The 20,532-nt window shown below is 43.7% G+C and overlaps 1 protein-coding gene across 11 annotated transcripts in view; it reads right to left on the reverse strand.

Moving 5' to 3' along the window:
* GluClalpha (glycine receptor alpha 1) overlaps positions 1 to 20,532 on the reverse strand; it is an 82,142-nt gene that overhangs the window by 13,479 nt on the left and 48,131 nt on the right. For 7 of the 11 annotated variants that reach the window (XM_076525430.1, XM_033480415.2, XM_033480414.2 and 4 more), the window contains 7 exons: positions 6,343 to 6,412; positions 5,574 to 5,727; positions 5,410 to 5,492; positions 5,180 to 5,314; positions 4,942 to 5,094; positions 2,987 to 3,267; positions 2,341 to 2,376 (listed from right to left, as the gene is read on the reverse strand). In XM_076525430.1, coding sequence (XP_076381545.1) covers positions 2,341 to 2,376; positions 2,987 to 3,267; positions 4,942 to 5,094; positions 5,180 to 5,314; positions 5,410 to 5,492; positions 5,574 to 5,727; positions 6,343 to 6,412 — 912 coding nt within the window. Of the gene's footprint in view, positions 1 to 2,216; positions 2,265 to 2,340; positions 2,377 to 2,986; positions 3,268 to 4,941; positions 5,095 to 5,179; positions 5,315 to 5,409; positions 5,493 to 5,573; positions 5,728 to 6,342; positions 6,413 to 8,355; positions 8,424 to 20,532 lie in introns of those variants that run through there. The other 4 variants (XM_033480422.2, XM_033480421.2, XM_033480417.2 and 1 more) reach the window with 3 other exon arrangements.

A 20,532-nucleotide genomic window follows, 5' to 3' on the forward strand; every position in this document is an offset into this window, starting at 1 on the left:
GGATAAGCTGTCTCGACATCAACGAATTTTTCTTTCGTTCACCCCCCCCCCCCCCGTGTTCGTGGGGAATTTCAGCAAATGAAAAGCGCACAGAATCCGCAGTCCAGACATTACGGTCCGTCGTATACGATTCATCTAGCAAAATTTTGTTTGTTCAAGACAGAATCGTGCATAGTTCTTCAAAAAGATTACAGTGTACCCTGCTGGTCGGTGATTACAAGTGACGCTGCTCGGCCGAGACAGGATCCGAGCAGCTCCGATAATAATAAAACTCTGCGGTGCCAAATATTTCTGGCCGACAGTGTACACGTTCCGTTTTAAAAATATTCAGAATCTTCGTAACCACGTCGATAGAAATAAATACATGAACACCAGGCTGGAAACCTCTGATTTAATTAGTCTATAATAAGAAAAAAAACGACTGTAATAAAAAAACGATATTCATGCATGTTTTTCTCGATTGTGTTGCGCGGTTTTCGATCGTGGACCGTAATGTGTTCAGAGTAAAAACAGAACGATCTCGTCGCCGTGAACGCGATCGAACGGGACGGGCGAATCGAATCGCGAATCGCGGCTTCGTTCTTTGTCGCGTTCGCGGCGACGACATCATTTTTTTTTTTTTCGCGGACAGCGACTCACGGACCGACGGCGCCACGGGAGCACAGACGAATTACGCGAAAAATCGGATCGCGATTTCCGCTGTCGACGCTTGAAATCGCGAGAATTTCGAGCCGGTCCGTGAATCGCTGCGCTGTTTCTAAAAAATGCATCCTCAAAACAGACGAAAAACTACTGTCGAACGAGATATCTCTTCGTACGCCGCGCCGCGGCGTGAATAATGATCGACGGTGAACCTGATCGTTTCTTTGAATACACATTCGGGAGAACGTTCGTCGACGATTCCCTCCCCCCCTCCCCCTCCGCCCGGTTAATCGAGGGAGAAGAATGACAGAAGAGATCCCGCGAGAAAAAGGTGTATTGCCGTTTGTTTTCGTGGGAATCGATCGAACACAGACACAGAAAGAGAACATCGAACGTGTGAAGCTGGTTTAAGGTGCAAAATCACGACAGAGATGGGTCTAACGTTCGTTGAACTCGCATGCAACGGTTTAATTGATAGGCGTCGTTGTCACGGTTCTGTGTGGACGGTGGATTTCTTGAACGAAGGGAAACGTGTAGACAACAAGAGAGTATTCCGACAAGGGAATATGCCGAGCCGATGCGCGCAGATTTCGACGAAACTTTCGGAGAAGCTAGTTTTTACGCGGAGGAACGTTCCGTGCGTATCTTCGAAAATGCGAGGGGCGAAAATTTAGTGGGCGAAAGCGAAGAATATCTTGGAAACCGTTGGAGTTAGAAGCAACAGCTGAAATCGCAAAATTGAGCGCTTTTCGATCAGCAATTAAGCCGCAGAACCCGATTTGCAAGACTTTAATATGTTCGCGAGATGCGTTAAAAAGTGAGATTCGTTAAAAATTTGCCCACTCGAAGGTTAATCCGCTTTCCCGTATGTCTCTGCGCGAGAAAATAAAAAGAAAATGGTATCTCGATATTTATTGAGATTTTATCGAGATTTTTGTTGCAAGCTTTATCAAAATCGTGCACGAATCAGCGCGGCGTGTTCCCTTGTAAGAGCGGTCCTTGAACGTGGAATATCGTTTTATAGGCTTCTCTCTCTCTCTCTCTCTCTCTCTCTCTTTCTCTCTTACACACAGTTAACAGTCAAAAAACCATGCAAACGTGATACACTGGTAGTGCCTAACATAGCTACACGCACATCCAGCTTTGATCAACGATAATTGAAAATGTTAGGTCTATGAGAACGCTCGAAACTCTATCGAGTCCCTGTGTATTCAATCGATAAAGGCGGCTACCATAATAAATAATCGTTCTATTCAGTCATATTTCTTCCAAAAGGAACAACAATTGCCTCGCCGAGACCGCGAATCTCCCGTCTCCGAACCGAAATATGCATCGTATCATATTTCTTTTTTTTCTCTTTCTCTCTCTCTCTCTCTCTCTTTCTCTCTCTCTCTCAGTTCATTTTGAAACAAGATCACAAGCGCGTCTACGATGATTTCTTTTTTTTTTTTTTTGATTCCTGGACGCTCGACGCGGTTACACGCGTTCACCGTGACATTACACCGTGCATTAGAGAACATCGGACGACAACGTGAACATCCCATTGTAACCATATTGCGATCATACGTGTGTGTACGGAGGAGAATCGGTCTCTAAGAAACATTTCGATTCGTTCGATGACGCTGAAAGTCATATTACTGAATATGATAAATTAAAAGATAATAAAGATACTGGACTTCTAAAGTGGAAATTATTTACCTGTAGAGACGGTTGAAGTGGTCCATCGTATCCGGTCTAGCGGTTTACAATAATAAAAAGTAAAATAATACAGTGAATGTATTCGTTAATCACAAGCTACATCGCAGAGATTTTTGCAATGATAATGTCACAGGCAACTAATCGAGGACAATAATCGCGCGGCTAATATCGCACGGCGATTTCAATTTGCTACGTTTCTTCTCCTCTCTCTCTCTCTATATATATATATGTATATATATTCTTTTCTTTTCTATTCTTCTATTTATTTTTCTTTTTTTTTGCAATCGAACGAACAGACGCTACGCACCGCGAACAATTGCTGAACGAAACGAAAAGGAAAAAAAGGACGCACTCGGAAGCTCGACGAGCCGAGATTCGACGCGGCGAATCACCCGAGCCTCTAATCTCCATCGTCTTTTCCATTGTCTTCGTTAGCTCGTATCTTTATCTTTTTTCTTTCTTTTTCTTTTTTTTTTCTCTACGCGTACCGTCCGACAAACGTGTGCGTGTACAGTGGGGATTTAGGGGGAAAAAAGCAAGTATAACGATTCGACAAACTGGTTTTGTTTATCACTGACCAAAGATGAATGCTGCCAGATGATAATGAAACATTAAAGCGGCTTGGATCGTGGCGGGTTATACTGACCATGGCGAAATTCGACGTGTTATCTGGCTCGACTTGATCGGAGGTCAGATCGATCGATGTTGATTGTTCGGTTTCAGACGGCGGATACTTTTTCACCATGTTTTCACTGTGCATGTCGCTGCGCGATGCGTAATTTACTAAGGCGAACTCGAGGAGAGCGCCGAATACAAAGGTCAGGCATACGCCTGTCCATATATCAATAGCCTTTGTATAAGAGACTGGTGGCAGTGAGGCATTTATTCCTGACGTCTGCGTGGCCATCGTCAACAGAGTTGTCACACCTGTCCCGCAAACGACACATCTTTTAATTCACATCACGCCGGATCGAGGCGACCTTTCGAACCCCGTACGATCCTCTTTTTCAAAATCACGCACGGGGTGGTCGTCGACTATTTATTTATTTTTATATTATATGTATATATATAATTATTAAAATTCTTTCTCTCTCAATCTCTCTTTCTCTCTCTCCTTTCTCTCTCTCTCTATTGTAATAATCTCTTAGAAGAAAAATTAAGTATTTAGTGCGTGCCTACACTCACTTGAATTTGCTCAAATAGTGGTGAGACACGTGATCAGGACTCTATATTCCTGTTCAAAAGAATTTAATCAAATTCATCACGAGTCAGACCAAAACAATGCACGACAAGTGTGGTTAACTAGCTCAATTGGGGCGTTTCAAAATATGCACCTCGCAAAAATCTGCTGCCAACATTTTGCTATATTTTACTTTGATCGTTCACTTTCTAGCAAGATAATCAAATAATTTCGATTCTGTACGATCCAATGGATCTTTCTTGATTTCGATTTTAACACGTACTCGTCCGCACGACGAAAATTCGTCATTTCGCGAACAATCACCGATAAACAAACGACGAAAATTCGTTATTTGTATATTACAGAAAATAATTGTGATTCTTGTTCTCTTAATTCTCATTAAAACCAACACAAAGCGTGCATTAAAATTCGAATTCCACTTGATTTACGTAAACATGAATGCGTTGAAACAGTGACTGCAGGAAAATTACCGGACGAATATGTGTTAAGAAATTTTCCTTCGATTTTAAGAAAATCATTGGAGCGAAGCTCTTAAATTCTTGAATTCTCGACTGCGATAAAAAGTGAACTACGTTGCGTTCTTTAGATCGTTCCGCGCATTTTTCACGAAGTTCAATAATGTTTCCCTAACTGACGCTCAGATTCTGCAGAAAAATGGACAATTTGAGAAGAGGAGATACCATTATTTGAGCGTTGCAGCTCGTTTTTATAGCTGTTGACAATTCGTGACTATAAAAATGAACCGCAAGGATCGAATAATCGTCTCTGTTCTCCCTGAATTGTCCATTTTTGTAGAGAATCTGAGCGTCAATTAGAGAGACATTACTGTTCCTCGTACATCTTATTGTCTGCACTTTCGAATAAACCTCGCTGCATTATTGTCTGACTATGACCAAGTGGAAAGTTCATCATTTTTCCTGTGCATTTGATGCACTTATGACAGAAGTGAACACGCGAACCACGAAATATCGGAAAGCTCGAAGATAAACTAAGAACGTTGCTCCGTCTCAACGTGCTAAAACAATTGTTTGAGAACTGACCGACAGATATTTTCGCAAAATTATATATTATAAATATTATAATGTTAACCTTTAACTTATAAATATTATAATATTATAATATTGTATATATACAATATATAAATATTGTATATATACAATATATAAATATTGTATATAATACAATATATAAATATTGTATATAATACAATATATAAATATTGTATATAATACAATATATAAATATTGTATATATACAATATATAAATATTGTATATAATACAATATATAAATATTGTATATAATACAATATTTCGCGTCGAATTTTTGAAGATTCTTTCGACCAGAGACTAAGCGAACTTTCCACCGTAGCGAATGCTAATCAATTCGTCGAGACATTACCTAGCGAGACTCGAGCTGGCACAGCACTCTGATCGAGCCAGAATGATACCCAGGATACAATGACAAGCATGCAGCACGGGATGTAGATCTGGATAAGGTAGTAGCTGAATTCTCTCTTGAAGAATAGGTCTACTTTCAGACAGCTGTATTCTCCTGTTGGCGGAAGAACAATCGTTATCATTAACCGTTCGACAAGATCCACGGGCAACGATCATGCGATCAATGTATCGGGACTGACCTGTGTTCGTTTTGCTATTACAATAATCAGTAAGAAATTTCTCCAATGTGAATCGAGGCAGGTGTAAATTTTTCACAACTTGGACAGGATCTCCTTCTTTCCAAATGAAAACCAAATCGTCGGTAGTCCAACCGTCTGGAATAGAGAAAGAAGAAAGCAGAATCACACAAATTAAGGCACAGAGCGCAACGGTATCAATATTAGTTCGGCGGAACGATTAGGTTACTCACAACTTGCCATACGCAATGAACAAACTTGTCGATCCAGGGGGTACAATTTTAAATTCATCGGACACGATAACGTTAGGGATATCCTGGAAAATAGGAGAACAATGTACAGACACGTGTTTACGCTTGCGCGGCAGATTCACGTTTTATTCATTCGTTTTGTTTACCGTATACTGTAAAGAACGGAACCGTGGGGGAAGATACGAATGTACACATTCGGCATAATTATATTGTGAAAATGTCCCTCCTTCTCGTTCGAAAAGAACAGATCCGGCATCCAAACGCGACTAGCATCCGTTAGCGTTAAATATTTTAATCGACCTGCAACCGATGCATAAATCAGACAGATCGGAAAAACCGCGCGCGCGACGCCGCGTTTCTGGGTCGAGCAGAAACTTCTTGCAATCCCCGACGATAATATTTCATCCTCGTGGACAGACTTTTTTATTTAGATTGCTGTTTTATCTTCGATCTCGCGCTTCTCGCGCGTACGAGCCGCTTTTATCTTCAACAGTTCGACCGCCGCGTCTCGACCGAATTGCTCGTTCCGATACGAACATTCGTTTCTACGCTAATTTATCCGCGTCTGCCTAATGTCATTCTGGCATCGCGAAACACGGGAACGGCGAAACTCACGATCAACGTCATCGGGAACTTCGTTCGATTTCAATTCGGCCGAATGCAAGAATTTGAATTCTAAGACGACTTCGGAGCTGTTCGCCGCGACCAGCGAAGGCGTTAATAAGATCAAACGGCAGAAGCGAGGAGGCTAAGTGCAACAGCTAAGTGGAACAGCTCGACAATTATTTCGGTCGGTCGATCCTCGACTTTCCAAAGGCGCGCAAGGGAGTTTCCGTTCGACCCGGCGCGGGTGATCCGAAGAATTCGTGGATCGAATTCCGTTCTCTGGATCCGGCTGCGAGCGGGTCCAATTACCTTCGGCATCGTCAAACTGTAATCGGTCGTCCATCCATTGTTCCCGGAATGTTAACTGTACAGAATACTCCTGCAGGCGAACAGAGAAGGCAGCGATTTAATCGAGTGATCTCGCAGGGCCGTCGGCTAAAGTATAAGTAGCAGATCGGTTAGGCTCGGGAATGATCGTACGGGATCGCTAGACGACGAAACGAATGCGGAGGGGTTCGTTTTGTAAATACGATAAAGAAAAGATAATCGTGGGAGAGGTGGCAAGGTCCGCCGTTAGAAATGCAAATCTCGACTGCGCCGTGGCAAGTTCGCGTGCCTTTTGATCGCGTTGCAGCGACCGAGCAAAGAACGATTTAATCCGGAAGCGAAGACACCGGTCGGTGCTAAGCGCGATTTCATTTCTAACGCCGGCAACAGAGAATCTCTAGGGTCGAATCTAGTCGTAAAATCAGCCTACGTAAACGAGGAGTCGATGATAGACGGAGGATCGTTGGTGCTCGGGGTGATCGAAAACAACCGGTTGACTAACGGGAGCTAGAAGGGCATGGCTCGTTCTCTCGAAATAATTCTCTAATCGCAGGAAGCACCGCGTCGTAAGGACGCGGATCGTCGCACAGACGATCCGGGGCGAACGAGATCGAGATTTCCGTGCAGAATGGATCGGAGAGGGCCGCTAAATGTGACAAGAAAAAAAACAAACAAGAAAACACCAACGGAAACGGGTGAAAGAAACGGTTCTAAAAACAAGGAAACTGATACTTCTGTGACCTCTCGACGATCTCGCAACGGCGGATCGCGTGTCTACTACCTATTCGGACTTGCTCGTGGCTTTTCGACTGTAATCGGACACCTTGTTCCTTTAACGCTCCCAAAATGCTCGATCGCGATCGCAAAGATACGGGAAACGGTACGGCGACGAAGTTGAACGAAAGAAAATCTTGCGTTTGCTACGAAGTCTACATCGGCGGCAGCAACATTAAGCAATATTTCCGATGAAAATCAAACAAAAATGGCTTTCACACGGTCGAATGAACGACACTCCACTGTTCCGGCTAATTTTTCGAAAGAAAATTCAGCCGTTTCTCGACGAAAACTGTTGTCCGACGTTAATTCGTCGCGTTCGCTGGGCGAAACGCGTCCGGCGCCGACAAGATGGCCGACGCGAGGCCGTCTAGAGGGCAGCCGTTCTCGCGCTCTTTGTGGCAGAGGTCCGCGGAGATTGGCGGGAAAGGAGATTAGCCTCTTTTCGTGGCCGTAGAAGAGGCACTTCGCGGCCGCGGAAGGTCGCGGTTAATTCTAATTTTCTCTCGCGGCCGCGGGAGCGTTAAAGAATCCAAGGACGCGCGGCCATCTTGGCGCTCGCAAGGACGAAGGAAGGTGTGTCTGGCGGCGGGTCGGGTTCGACTCCTCTGTGCGTGTGTGTGTGTGTTTGTTTGTGTGTGTGTGTGTAACACACCGCGGAATTAGCAATGTAAAGAGAATACTCATGCAGAAAGCAACACCGAAGCTCTAGCTACGTTACCAAATGGTCCGTACTAACGGAACTCTAGTTCCAAGACTAATGGCAAATATATTTATATGTATGTATATAGATACAGACAGTATATATGTACATATATATATATACGATACATGTTGATATAAATATAAATATAAATAAATGGAAAAATATATATAAATACATAAATATATACACGATACATATCTATATAAATACATAAATATATACACGATACATATCTGTATAAATATATAAATATATATACACGATACATATCTATATAAATATATTATATAGATATACGATACATGTTGATATATATAATAAATAATAAATATTATATATATTATAAATATATATATATAAATATATATATATAGATAGATATACGGTACACGTTGATATAAATATGTATGTATAAATATATAAATATATATATACAGACGAAAAAAAATATATATATAAATATATATAAATTTGCATAAATATGTACATAGAGCAGGTATATGTAGACAACTAACATGCATCTTGGCTCACAGTTCCATATCATTCCCAGCCGGGCCGGACTTGTCCACATCGACGGCGTCCTGTTTGTGTGTCTATCTCTGGGAGGGGGGATAAAGGCAAGAGCATCCATATTTTGTTGTATATCATTCGTATTTTGTTGTTGTTGTTGTTGTGGTATTTGTTAGAAAGAGACTAGACCGTCGCCAGGCCGGAGCCCGTCGACCATGAACGGTCAGCGGCTAAAGCTTAGGCTAACCCGGACCCTAGCTAATCGTCCTCTTGTCCCTGTTTCATCTTCCTGTTCAGTGTTTTGTGATCGGTTTACGAATCTGTGGGTCAATTAGTGTCTGTCGACCGGTCCCTGGCCGCGCTAAGCTGTCTGAAAAGTGGCCACAACGCAGCCGGTTTCGTCCCTAACCGCGCATTGTCGTCATACTCATCGTCGTCTGCTTCGTTCGTTGGCGGATCAAGAACAGCAACGAATTGCCTATCGATATACAGTCTCAAGGTCGAAGCCAAGTATTGAGAAGGTCCCGAAAATCACTGCTCTGCGAACTGTTGCAAGAGTCGGTTCGGGCCGAAACGGTTACGAAGAAGCAACGAAAATCTTGTAAATGTTACAAGGAAAATTAATTCTGGCTCTCTGTATCGGTTTCGTAAGTTACACAGTAATGTCTCAAACGCTTAGATTGTGCAAAAAAAAGCGGACAATTTGGGAACAGGAGATACGATTGTTCCGGCTTTGCACCATGTTTTTATAATCGTTGACAATCGGTAATTATAGAAACAAGTCGCAAGGCTCGAATTCGCAAGGCTCCTCTTCCCAAATTATCCATTTTCGTGGACGATCCGAGCGTCAGTAAGGGACACATTACTGTATATCGGTTCAATAACCGTTATTCTTCGGTTCCGGGTGTTTGTTATAGTTCTATTTTATACAATAAATGCATTGTATCGTCTTCAGAGGAGTTACAGTTCGCTATCTGTGCAATACTTTTCTGTATTACTTACAAGATGTGGCCTACGTCGGCGGTGCACGCTTTTGTTTATCGCACGGATCCATAAACTAACGAACTATAGAACCGAAAAATAACAGCTGTTGAACCTGAACGAACGAGTATACCTTATTACGCGTATTTTTTCGGCTCTTCGTAACTGTTTCACGAACCGAGAACCGATTAAAACGCCGTCTGGCGCGGCGGTCCGCCGCTCGGTAAGCGGCAAACGATTGTCAGGATTCGGTTAATTGTTCGAAAGCGAAACGCAGAGGAACGGTGGTTTTTAAAGAATCGTGATTCCGTTTTAAGAGGCGCCGCGCGAACGCTGGATGATCAGCGAGGCGGCGAAAGCTGCAGGTTTCGTAACGCGCGTCCTCTTTCCGTCGCTTTCGTCTCGAGAGTATTTCCCCCCCTTCTACGAACGGCGCCTAAAAACAAACGGCACTTCACTAGCGTAACACCTAGTCCCGCAGACGATCCTTAATTATTCAAAATCTTCGATCCGTTTAGCGCCGCGAAAGTGATATCTCCCCCCGCTTCATTCAGTCCGTTTCCCTTTCACTTTCATGAATACATTACACGCAAGTAGTACGAGTCAGCTAATAATCGGCCTCTACCGCGCCGGCTGTGTGTTTTCAACGGATATTCCCGCTGCTCTAATTAAATCGATCCAGAATTTTCGCGACCTGCGATCTCTCCGCAACGCGCGCCACTCGTCTCCGCTTTGTTGTTGTTGTTATTATATCCAACGCAAGCAAATATTTTGATCCGCAATCAGCGTGAAAATTCGTCGGTTCCGCTGGCATCGATTCAGTCGACTCGATCGACCGATCGTTCGGCATCGTGAAAATATCTCGCAACGGGTTTCTCATGATCGAAGGGAGTTTTCGCGTGTTCCAGAATCTTTCCGCTCTCGAAACGTTTTTTCTCGTTCTTCCCGCGAATATTTCACTGGAAGCCTTGGTGTTTCGACCGAAACGGTCGACCAGGATATTTATCGTCTTCGCGGCGATATTTTCACCGCGTTCGACGGAATTCGCGCGCGACGGAAATTAATCGAGGGAATGTTCAGCATTTTGCAATCTCCGCCCTTCGCGACCATTTCGTTTTAATTCGTTTTCATTACACCGTTTATCACCGCGTCAGCGTTTTCATTTTCCATCCGACCTTCCCGCTGTTTCTTTTTTTCTTCTTTCTTCTTTCTAATGAACATGAAAACGGTAACGTTTCCACTTCGCGCGCGCGCGCAATTAATTTCAATTTTATTACACCGTTTAACCCGCGCCTCGACGTTCTTGTTTTCGAAACAATATTTCTACTCTATTTTAATGAACGCGAATGCAACGAGATCGTTCCGGACGTTCTTCACGCGACGAACAACCGCGGCCACCGTTTAATATCGCAATAAAAATTCCACGATGTTCTTATAAGTCGGCGGATCCATCGAAGTCGCGATTCCACGGCTCCGAAACTATTCGGTCGAGTCATACGTAACTTCCATTTTCTTAGTTATTTTGCTTTTGTTTTCATTTATCTTTTTTATTTTTTCTTGTTTTTATTTATTTCGTACCCTTATCTATTTAGTGCAAGGTTATTTATCTATCATATATATTATTATTATTATATATTATTTTTATATATTATTATTATTATTATTATTATATATATTATTATACATATATATATATACATTATTATTATACATATATAGTATATCTATATAGTGTATAGTAGATAAGAATATATAGTATATAGTATATTGTAGATAGTAGATATATAATAATATATAGTATACAGGGTGTCCGGAAAATCGTGGTACAGCCGGCAAGGTGGTGATTCCACACGCAAAAATAACTCGAGAAAGTGGAATAACATTTTTTTATCGAAGGCTCCGTTTTCGAGAAAAATTACGTTGAAAAAGTAATTTTATCGAATTGGAATCAACTGACGCGTCTGGCCATGACATACCAATTCTACTTCTCGTCATATTACGAGCCACGCGAATTTGACGCATCTTTCAACCCGGTTTTCTCGAAAACGGAGCCTTAAACGAAAAAATGTTACTCCTCTCTCTCGACTTACTTTTGCACGTAGAATCACCCCCTTGCCGTTTGTACCACGATCTCTCGAACAGCCTGCATAGCAGATACAGTACACACTATATCGTAAGTAGCAAATACAAAGAATACAGTAGATATAGTATACCTACGTATATCTATCGAGCGCAAGCAAAAACTGGTTTGTCCCGGCGACTCGTAGCGGGCAGACGCGAACAATAGATCCCACCTAGCTGTATCGGAAGTTATTTACGACTCGACCTAATACCAGCGAACGATGCCCGCGATTCGCCGCGCGTCTTGCCGCCTAATGCGATTTCGCTATCGTAGACATTGGAAGACGCGTCCCGCGGGATAAACGCGCTCGTAACGTTGTTATATTACGGGAACGTCGCCGTGTGTTATGGGAACGAACCGCGAACAAAAGACGGACCGGCGAGCATGAAAGCGAGGAAACGAACGCGGTGAAATCAATCGTGAAACGAATCGAACGGATCGAGAAAGGAGAGAGAGAGAGAGAGAGAGAGAAGAAAAAAGGGTTGCCCGATTGTAATCAACGGTAGGTACATACAGCACGTGGTCCTTTTAAACGTCGAGGGTGGGAAAAACCGTACGAAATTGTTGCTGCACGGAGAAAAAAAGTTCGCAACGCCTGTACGGCGTGGAGCACCGTTGGATTTGCAGCGAGTTGGGTGCCGGGCGTGTAAATTCTCGCGTACGGGACCGTCTTTTCGTTCGAAGAACCGACTGGAGCATGGCGAGGCGAGAGTAATCGATACAATCGATGTTCAAGGCTCGGCATTTAAAGGGACGCTGCGATTAACGCTGGATAAACTTGCGACGAGGAACGTGTCGCCGCCAGGTAATTCGCTAGAGATGCGCAATTTATTCGACGAGAAGTCGAGTCGAGCGTTCGAGGTTCTCGAGTCGCCCGGAATCGAATTACCGTTCCAGTTGAAGTTCGAGTGACTTGAAAAATCCGAATGCTCGTGCTTCGTTCGATAAAGCGCGTCGATTAGTTTCGAGCGTCGCGTAGCTGTCGATACTTCTCTGTAGGATATATGTTTTAATATTCGAGCGATTTGAAACTGTTCGAGCTAAGCATTCATCTTCGAGTAGATTGATATGGATTTACTTTTTCGTTTCAGGTGCGAGGACTTTCGCGTCTGGATAGCACTATTCCTATTCAAGAATCTTGATTTTTCAAGTAACTCGGATCTCGTCTATCAGTTCGTTTGATTTTGGGCGACTCGAAAAATTTGAGCGATTCGAACGCTAGATTAGAGTACAGTAATTACTCCCAGAAATGCTAAATTTCGGGTTGCTGTGAATTTTCTTGAGCTCCTACACCGATTTGTGGTACCACGCCTATGTAATTTATCGCGACGTCGATGCTAAGGGCCGACGGAGTCGGTCAGACGTGGGTGTAAGTCAGGTAAGGAAAAGCGAATCGTGTCATGTGGCCTTTGAATTGCCTCGAATAATAGCATGTGGCTTGCGAATTGCCTTCGAATCGTATCATATGGCCTCCGAATTGTCTTCGAATTGTAGCACGTGGTCTCCGAATTGCCTTCGAATAATAGCATGTGACTTGCGAATTGCCTTTGGATACTAGCATGTGGCCTGCGAATTGCCTTCGAATGGTGTCATGTGGTCTCCGAATTGCCTTCGAATAATATCACGTGGCCTCCGAATTGCCTTCGAATCGTGTCACGCGGCCTCCGAATTGCCTCCGAATCGTGGCAAAAAAATAAAAAATAAAAAAGTTAAGTCATCGTTGTTATCCTAGCACTACTATGTGTCCATTTTTTACCGACTGGTCCGAGTTTCTACAAAAAGAAGCCGCGAGGCCCTAATAATCGCGACTCCATTATTCTCAGATCTCCGGCTTCGATTCCGACCTCCGAACATTTCTGGCAGAAATTACTGTAACTCGCAGCAGCTCCAGCATTCGCCGAGTAGCACGAGCCAGCCTGTGGTCAGGCTATAGATCGCGACACGGCTTTCCTGGCCGTCGAAGACATTCTCGAGCTCGGTGATCGCGCGGCACGCATTGTCAGAGAGTATTAGCTCATCAGGTAATCATTTCGCCCGGCACAATGGCTTTTGTACGCAAGCTCGAAGAGAATCCCTCTCTCCCAGTGAACGATACCAATGGCGGACGATCCATATTTTATTGGGTTGAGTAACGAGTCCGTTCGGATCCCCGCGGCTTCGCCCATAATACGCCGCTGATATATCCGGCGAATGATTTATGCGCGACTCGAATTTTTCTGCCCCACTTTGGCCGCCATTCAATTACCGTGGCGGTACGGACAGCGTTCGTTCCCCGGACGGCAAAAAAAAAGAAAAGAAAAAATAAGGAAAAAGAAATCGAGATCCAGCCGCATTCAGCCGCCGTTTCGACGGCGAATCGGAAATCATCTCGCGGAGAACGTTCCTTCGACCGCGCGGCGGAGAGATCCGAATTCTGCGGCCTGTTGCCGCGCCGGATGCATTAACAATTTAATATCGCGGAATTGAAGCGCCGCCTCTTCGTCGGATACCGATGAAATCGTGAAATCGTCGGCGGCTCGATTTCATCGACCTTCCACAGAATGTTGCGGCAACCATAAATTACCGAGATCGAGACCGCTCGCGTCGCTCGACCCGATGGAACGACCATTCTGGACTCGGGCAAGCAGAGTGGCCCTGAAAGCGTCGGTTCCCATGCGTTTATAGAAAACTCGCGTCACGTCGAGTCGAACGAGTTGCCGGCCCCGGTTCGCTGACCATTCGAGTCGCTCCGAGACGCGCCCGCGAAATACGCTGCTTTGGAAATCGCGACGAAATGGACGACCGGTAGAAATAGCTCCATTTTCAGCGGCAAAAGTGACCCGCGGCTGAAACCCCGCTGAAATTCCTGAAAGAGCTACCTTATCGAATCGACGAGACGCGAGGATTTCTGTCGCATGGAAATCGCTTTTCGCGTTTAGACCGTCGACGCGACCCGTAACCGTTACCATGGTCCTTTTCCGAATCATTTGCATCTCCGATGCCCTCGGAACGTTCGCGATCGTCGCGATCATCGATCAGACGGGCGAGCAGTTGGCCTAATCGAATCGATTTTCTTCTCGTTTTCGTTCGAAATGTGAACCGATGAATCGATGAAACTCGATTTCGAGCGAGCGTGCTCCAGGTATTGTTCGATGACAGATGGATGACAGCGAAACAGAGACGGACAGATAGATAGTTCGGTGACAAAGAGAGAGAAAGAGAGAGAGAAAAAGAGAGAGAGAGGCAGGAAAGACAGACAACGACGTTATGGAGACAGAGACGAATGGAATGGAACGGAATGGAAACGGGACTGGTTGCCTGGGACGAATATACATATGTAGCATGCAGTTATAGGAAAGAAACACAAGTATGCATGATCAGATATAGATTCGATAAATTATTGCCGTCTCGAATTGTACAGAGCGCACGGCGGATCGCAATTCTACGCGATAAATCAGAGAGAAAATGTCAGATTTTCATTGTAAAGGCCTTCTGTTCTTTTATTGCACAGGCGTTCTATTACTGTGCCTGATTATTAACGATTGGAACTTCTGCGTTTAATATTGCCCTGCGCGTCTGACCATCGCTGGTTTACTCTACTGCAAGTCATAATATTTATGACAGCGTTACTTTTCACGTATTTGCAGCATGAATTTTTTTTTCACGAAGGAAATAATTGCTTGAGCATCTTGATTAATGGGAAGCAGATGATAGTATCCTGTGTTAAGTAGAAGCATTCGGTACTAGTCAGACAATGTCCAAGAACTCAAAGCACTTAGATATCTTCTCAGAAAAATGGTATATTGTTCCAAGTGTACGGAGAATCTTGTTCTTCTTAATTATATTATCAGCTGAAAATATTGTGTGGATTCAAGTAGAAACGCCCAGCATTAGTCGGGCAATCTCCGACGAGGCTTTGAAACGCTTCAAGCAGATAAGATGTTATACTATTAAAAAAAAGGTTAAACTATAAACTCGCAAAAATGTTATACTATTTAGAACAGACAAAAATCTGCTTAACCGTATCGCTGGCTTTTAAAATGACGTCTGCCCAAGTAGAAGCATTCGGTGCTAGTCAGACAATGTCCAAGAACTCAAAGCACTTAGAAATCTTCTCAGAAAAATGTTATATTGTTCCAAGTGTACGGAGAATCTTGTTCTTCTTAATTATATCATCAGCTGAAAATATTGTGTGGATTCAAGTAGAAACACACAGCATTAGTCGGACAATGTCCGACGAGGTTTCGAAACGGTTCAAGCAGATAAGATGCGTCCTCGCAAAAATGTTATACTATTTAAAACGTACAAAAATCTGCTTAACCGTATCGCCGTCTTTTAAAATGACGTCCAAGTAGAAACGTCCATCGGTGGTCGGACAAATTAGCCACCGAAAAATCCGAATAACTCGGATCCCAAGTAAATTCTCCGGGAACGAATAAACTCCTCGTAAAGTATCACGTGCTTCTACTGCCAGCATCAAATGCCATCTGCGCGCCAGTAGAAGCATCCAGCATTGGTCAGACACAGCGTCAAAGAATCCCCGCCGCAAACGAACCTTGCGTCGTTTTCTGTTTCTTTTTTCGTCCCCTCCGAGAACGAAGCTCCCTACAGAAAAAATCAGATTTTACGGTTTCCTCGTTCCGGTTCCCGGCGTAGAATTGCCCGGCCTTTCAGCGCCGTCATATTTTTAACACTCTGTATACCAGGTCGTTAACGGCAGTCGGCTGCACGCGGCTGCCCGGAAACGCGAAGGAGAGACAAAAAAAGAAAAGGGAACGAAAAATAGCCGGCGCACGCGAGAGAAATCACTGTTCCATCACGGTTTCCGCGTGACACGACGTTAGAGAGGCGACGGCCGAAAGATTGAATCACGCTCTGAAAAGGCGCGCACCCGTCGACCTCGACGTCAACGTCGTCGTCGTCGCCGTCGTCGTCGGCGAAACTCGATTTTATCGTCGCCATTAGACTCAACCACGTGTTCTGCGGCGGCCGCGAGCCCGACAAGTGTGGATCCTTCACGGGCCAACAGAGAGACGCTTGAGATCTTATCGAGTCTTCCTCGACGGAGTCGAAAGTCGTTCGATCTATCGGCTACGCGATTAACAGTCGCCGGTTCGACTAATCGGCGGTCAAGTGACAAAATCGACGGTCAAGTGACGAAATTGGCGGGCCAGTTTTGGTACAGGCTGTCCCAGGCCTCCGATTTGTCGCTTCGATTAGGAACTTTTTAAACGACCTGTACACTAGACTGATGCGCTATAAAAATTCTGTTTCTTTATTCATCTAACCCTTTGCACTCGGGTGGTGACTCTGAGGCACCATTAAAATTGTTATAGCATATTCCAAGATCATTTTTGTATTAACAAAGTTTACGTTTAAGAAATTGTTAAAAGTGTAACTGTTGTACAAGTCACTACGAGACTCAATTTCGTATGCATAAAATGCACTTTGTCATATAAAATGGAAATACTGTAAGTCAGAAAAATTATTTTAGGTTTATTATTTTAGATTAAAATAGCTTCGAGTGCAAAGGGTTAATAATATATTAATTATCCGAGACATTCTATGTAATAACTTGTTGCACCGAGAATGTTCCATCTGCTCTGTTCTTTAGTTGTTTAGTGTTTTAGAATTTTTTAGTCAAATGGACTTGACTCAAACATTTTGGAACACCCTGTATACTAAGTGTATAATTCTGTACACGATTCTATAAATAAAGAATTGCAGGAAATTTCACGGAATAATCATTTGTGCAGAAAATTGTCTAGTATTCTGTAGCTTAAACGTTAACGTAATAAAAAGTAATAATAATGTTAACGTAATAATAAATTTACGTCATAGAAACAGTAAAAAGCTGTCATAATAAAAAGTCCACTTTCCTTTCCATCGATATTCAATATATAATAAGTATAACAATTATTTACGTCGTGGAAACGATTATCGTCGGTTCATTTAAGTGATTTAAACGAATTCTGATTGATTTGTATTAATTTAATTAATTATATTTTGTTAAAAATATTATATTTCCCGATTTACCTCTTAACTAAGAACGACGTCTGGATCGCTATTAAGCTCAAACCTTGTGCAGGATGTTCCGCGCCAAAAATGGGAGAACATTTTCCTTCCCTTCCATCCTCGGCCGGCGATCGATTCTAATCACAATAGAAGGGCGCCCCCTTGAGTGACACTGATTAATAATATCAGTTTCGTCACTCCTCCCGCAGAAGCAAAAGCGATACGAACAGTGTACATACAGAACGATCCGAAGAACGACCGAACCCTAAAAATCCTGTCGGCTGAATCAGCGAATTTTTCAGGTGATAAGCGAAAGCGATTAATTGGTGGATTGCTCTTATCATAATTCGATCATCGATCGTTATGTGCAGATACATAAATATATATATGTATGTATATATAAATTATTGGTGACTATTTTTAATCAGCTGTGCGATTTTTACGGTGACGAATTAAGAAATTGTATGCGTGAGACATTAGATTTACAATACGTTGCATTATTATCGACGTATCAAGATCGAGAAGAATCGGCTCCGTTAATGAGACGGTATTTCGCTCGTATTTGCACAGGTGTCAATCGCACCTATTTTCGTCGATCCTCTTCCTTAGATCATCCTTTACACGCCGGGATCGTCGCTAGACCCGGCGCGAGAGGATCACTCGTGGTTTTCAATTTATTTAGCCGATTCAACGGGATGAATACTGTTCTCGATGAAGGAGACCCGTGAATGGGCTGAATTGCTTGAAAAGAGTGATCGATTCCTCTGTCCGGGCTCTAGCAAATAACTAGCCCGCGGATTTTATGCGTTTGTAGACAAGATCTCGTTTCAACGCCATCGTCAACAGTCCGCCGCGAAGGTCTGCGTACGGCTCGCTAATTGAAATAATTAGAGAACAAAGGGATCTTGCACGTTCCGCGGACCAACGTTCTCTCGGAGCTTCGAATCGCTAAGAAATGACTTTTTTCACGATTACGACGATCGTAAAAGGCGTCACACGATCGTCGATCGTGATCCATAGAATCCCGTGAAAATATTGATCCGTAACCTTTATGCGAAATCTCACTCGTTCACGAATTAAAATCACCTTCGAATCGTGGCATGAGGCTCCCGAATTGCCTTCGAATTGTAGCACGTGGTCTCCGAATTGCCTTTGAATAGTAGCATGTGACTTGCGAATTGCCTTTGAATAGTAGCATGTTGCCTGCGAATTGTCTTCGAATCGTGGCATGAGGCCTCCGAATTGCCTTCGAATAGTAGCATGTGATCCGCGAATTGCCTTCGAATTGTAGCACGTGGTCTCCGAATTGTCTTCGAATAATAGCATGTGACTTGCGAATTGCCTTCGAATAGTAGCATGTGATCCGCGAATTGCCTTCGAATAGTAGCACGTGACCTGCGAATTGCCTTCAGCTTGCTGAATGATCTAACAAAATGCGCGAGCTACTTTTCTTCAGCTTTCGAGAATCCCCCGCAAAATGTGCGAGCTCTTTTCCTCGGCTTTCGAGAGTCCCCCGTACGCAGACTTTCCTCGTTGACTGTACACAGAGAGAGAGAGAGAGAGAGAGAGAGAGAGAGAGAGAGAGAGAATTCGAGGCGACAATTTCTTGTTTAAATTCAAATCTCGTTTCTTCGGCGAAAATATGAATATGCATAAACATCCGCGGCCTAGTAATAACGCGCGAAGGATGGGAACGGGCGGGGAGAAGACCGGAGAAGGAAGACAACGGGATTGAAACTCTCGACTTTCGACTCCGACGTCCTGCGTGCGGAGGATCGTATTTACTTTGCGCGGATTTCGCGGCTTTTTTGTTCGGCATCGACGCCGGAGCGGAGGACCAGCGGGTTCTCGTCTTCAGGCGACGTCTTCGAAATTATTTTCCGAGATAATATAGCCCAGCATGAAACATTCGGAGCGTGTCCCGAATCAATGTTCGAACGTGTGAGATCGCGTTCTGCGCCGGTTCCTGCGATTTCGAGATCGCGGAGACATAAAACCGTCGATCTTAACGCGATTACCAATTTACGGGCAAATTCGGACGATTTCTTTGTCGAGGAACTGAAAAGTGACGCGCGGTTCGAGATCAAATATTTACAGTAATTTCTCCCGGAAATGCCAAATTTCGGGTTCCTGTGAATTTTCTTGTGCTAGTCCTACGCCTGTGTAATTTATTGCTGCGTCGATGCTAAGGGTCGACGGAAGACGATACGAAATGGTGTGTTTGCCTTCCAATTGTAGCAAGTCGCCTCCGAATTGCCTTCGAATCGTGACATGAGACCTCTAAATTGCCTTCGAATCGTGGCATGAGATCTCTAAATTGCCTTCGAATCGTGGCATGAGACCTCTACATTGCCTTCGAATTGTAGCACGTGGTCTCCGAATTGTCTTCGAATAATAGCATGTGACTTGCGAATTGCCTTTGAATAGTAGCATGTGGCCTGCGAATTGTCTTCGAATCGTGTCATGTGGCCTCCGAATTACCTTCGAATTGTATCATGTGGCCATCGAATTGCCTTCGAATAATAGCATGTGGCCTCCGAATTGCCTTCAAATAATTGGCACGTGACCTGCAAATTGCCTTCGAATCGTGTCATGTGGCCTCCGAATTGCCTCCGAATCGTGGCAAAAGATTAGGAATAAAAAAGTTAAGTCATCGTTTTTATTCCAGCATTACTATGTGACTCAGTATTCCCAAATCTGTCGATTTCGATTCCGAACATTTTTTCGGGGAGAAATTACTGTATTTTCGAAATGAAGAATTCGTAGAATTTCGAGAGGACGCGCACGAAATCGCAAGGGAAGAGATTCCTCTAACGCGGAACGGTTCTCGAGTGTCATCCCCCGGAAATGAAACTTCGCGTTCCGCGCGGAGGAGGAAAAAAAAAATAAGAACCTGCTCTCTCGAGGTTTTTCGAGTAACAAACGGTACAAAGGCCGCGGATAGGGGCCTCGTATCCCCTCGAATAATTATTTGAACGAACTTTCGCGTGAAATCAATAGTTACGGAGTTGGCGAAGTGGTTCCAGTTGCGTGACCAACCTTGTATGAATTAGAGTATCAACTCGTTGCACATGAAATGTTCTTT

This window comes from Megalopta genalis, chromosome 11 (assembly GCF_051020955.1).
Source record: "Megalopta genalis isolate 19385.01 chromosome 11, iyMegGena1_principal, whole genome shotgun sequence".
Classification (NCBI taxonomy): Eukaryota; Metazoa; Arthropoda; class Insecta; order Hymenoptera; family Halictidae; genus Megalopta; species Megalopta genalis.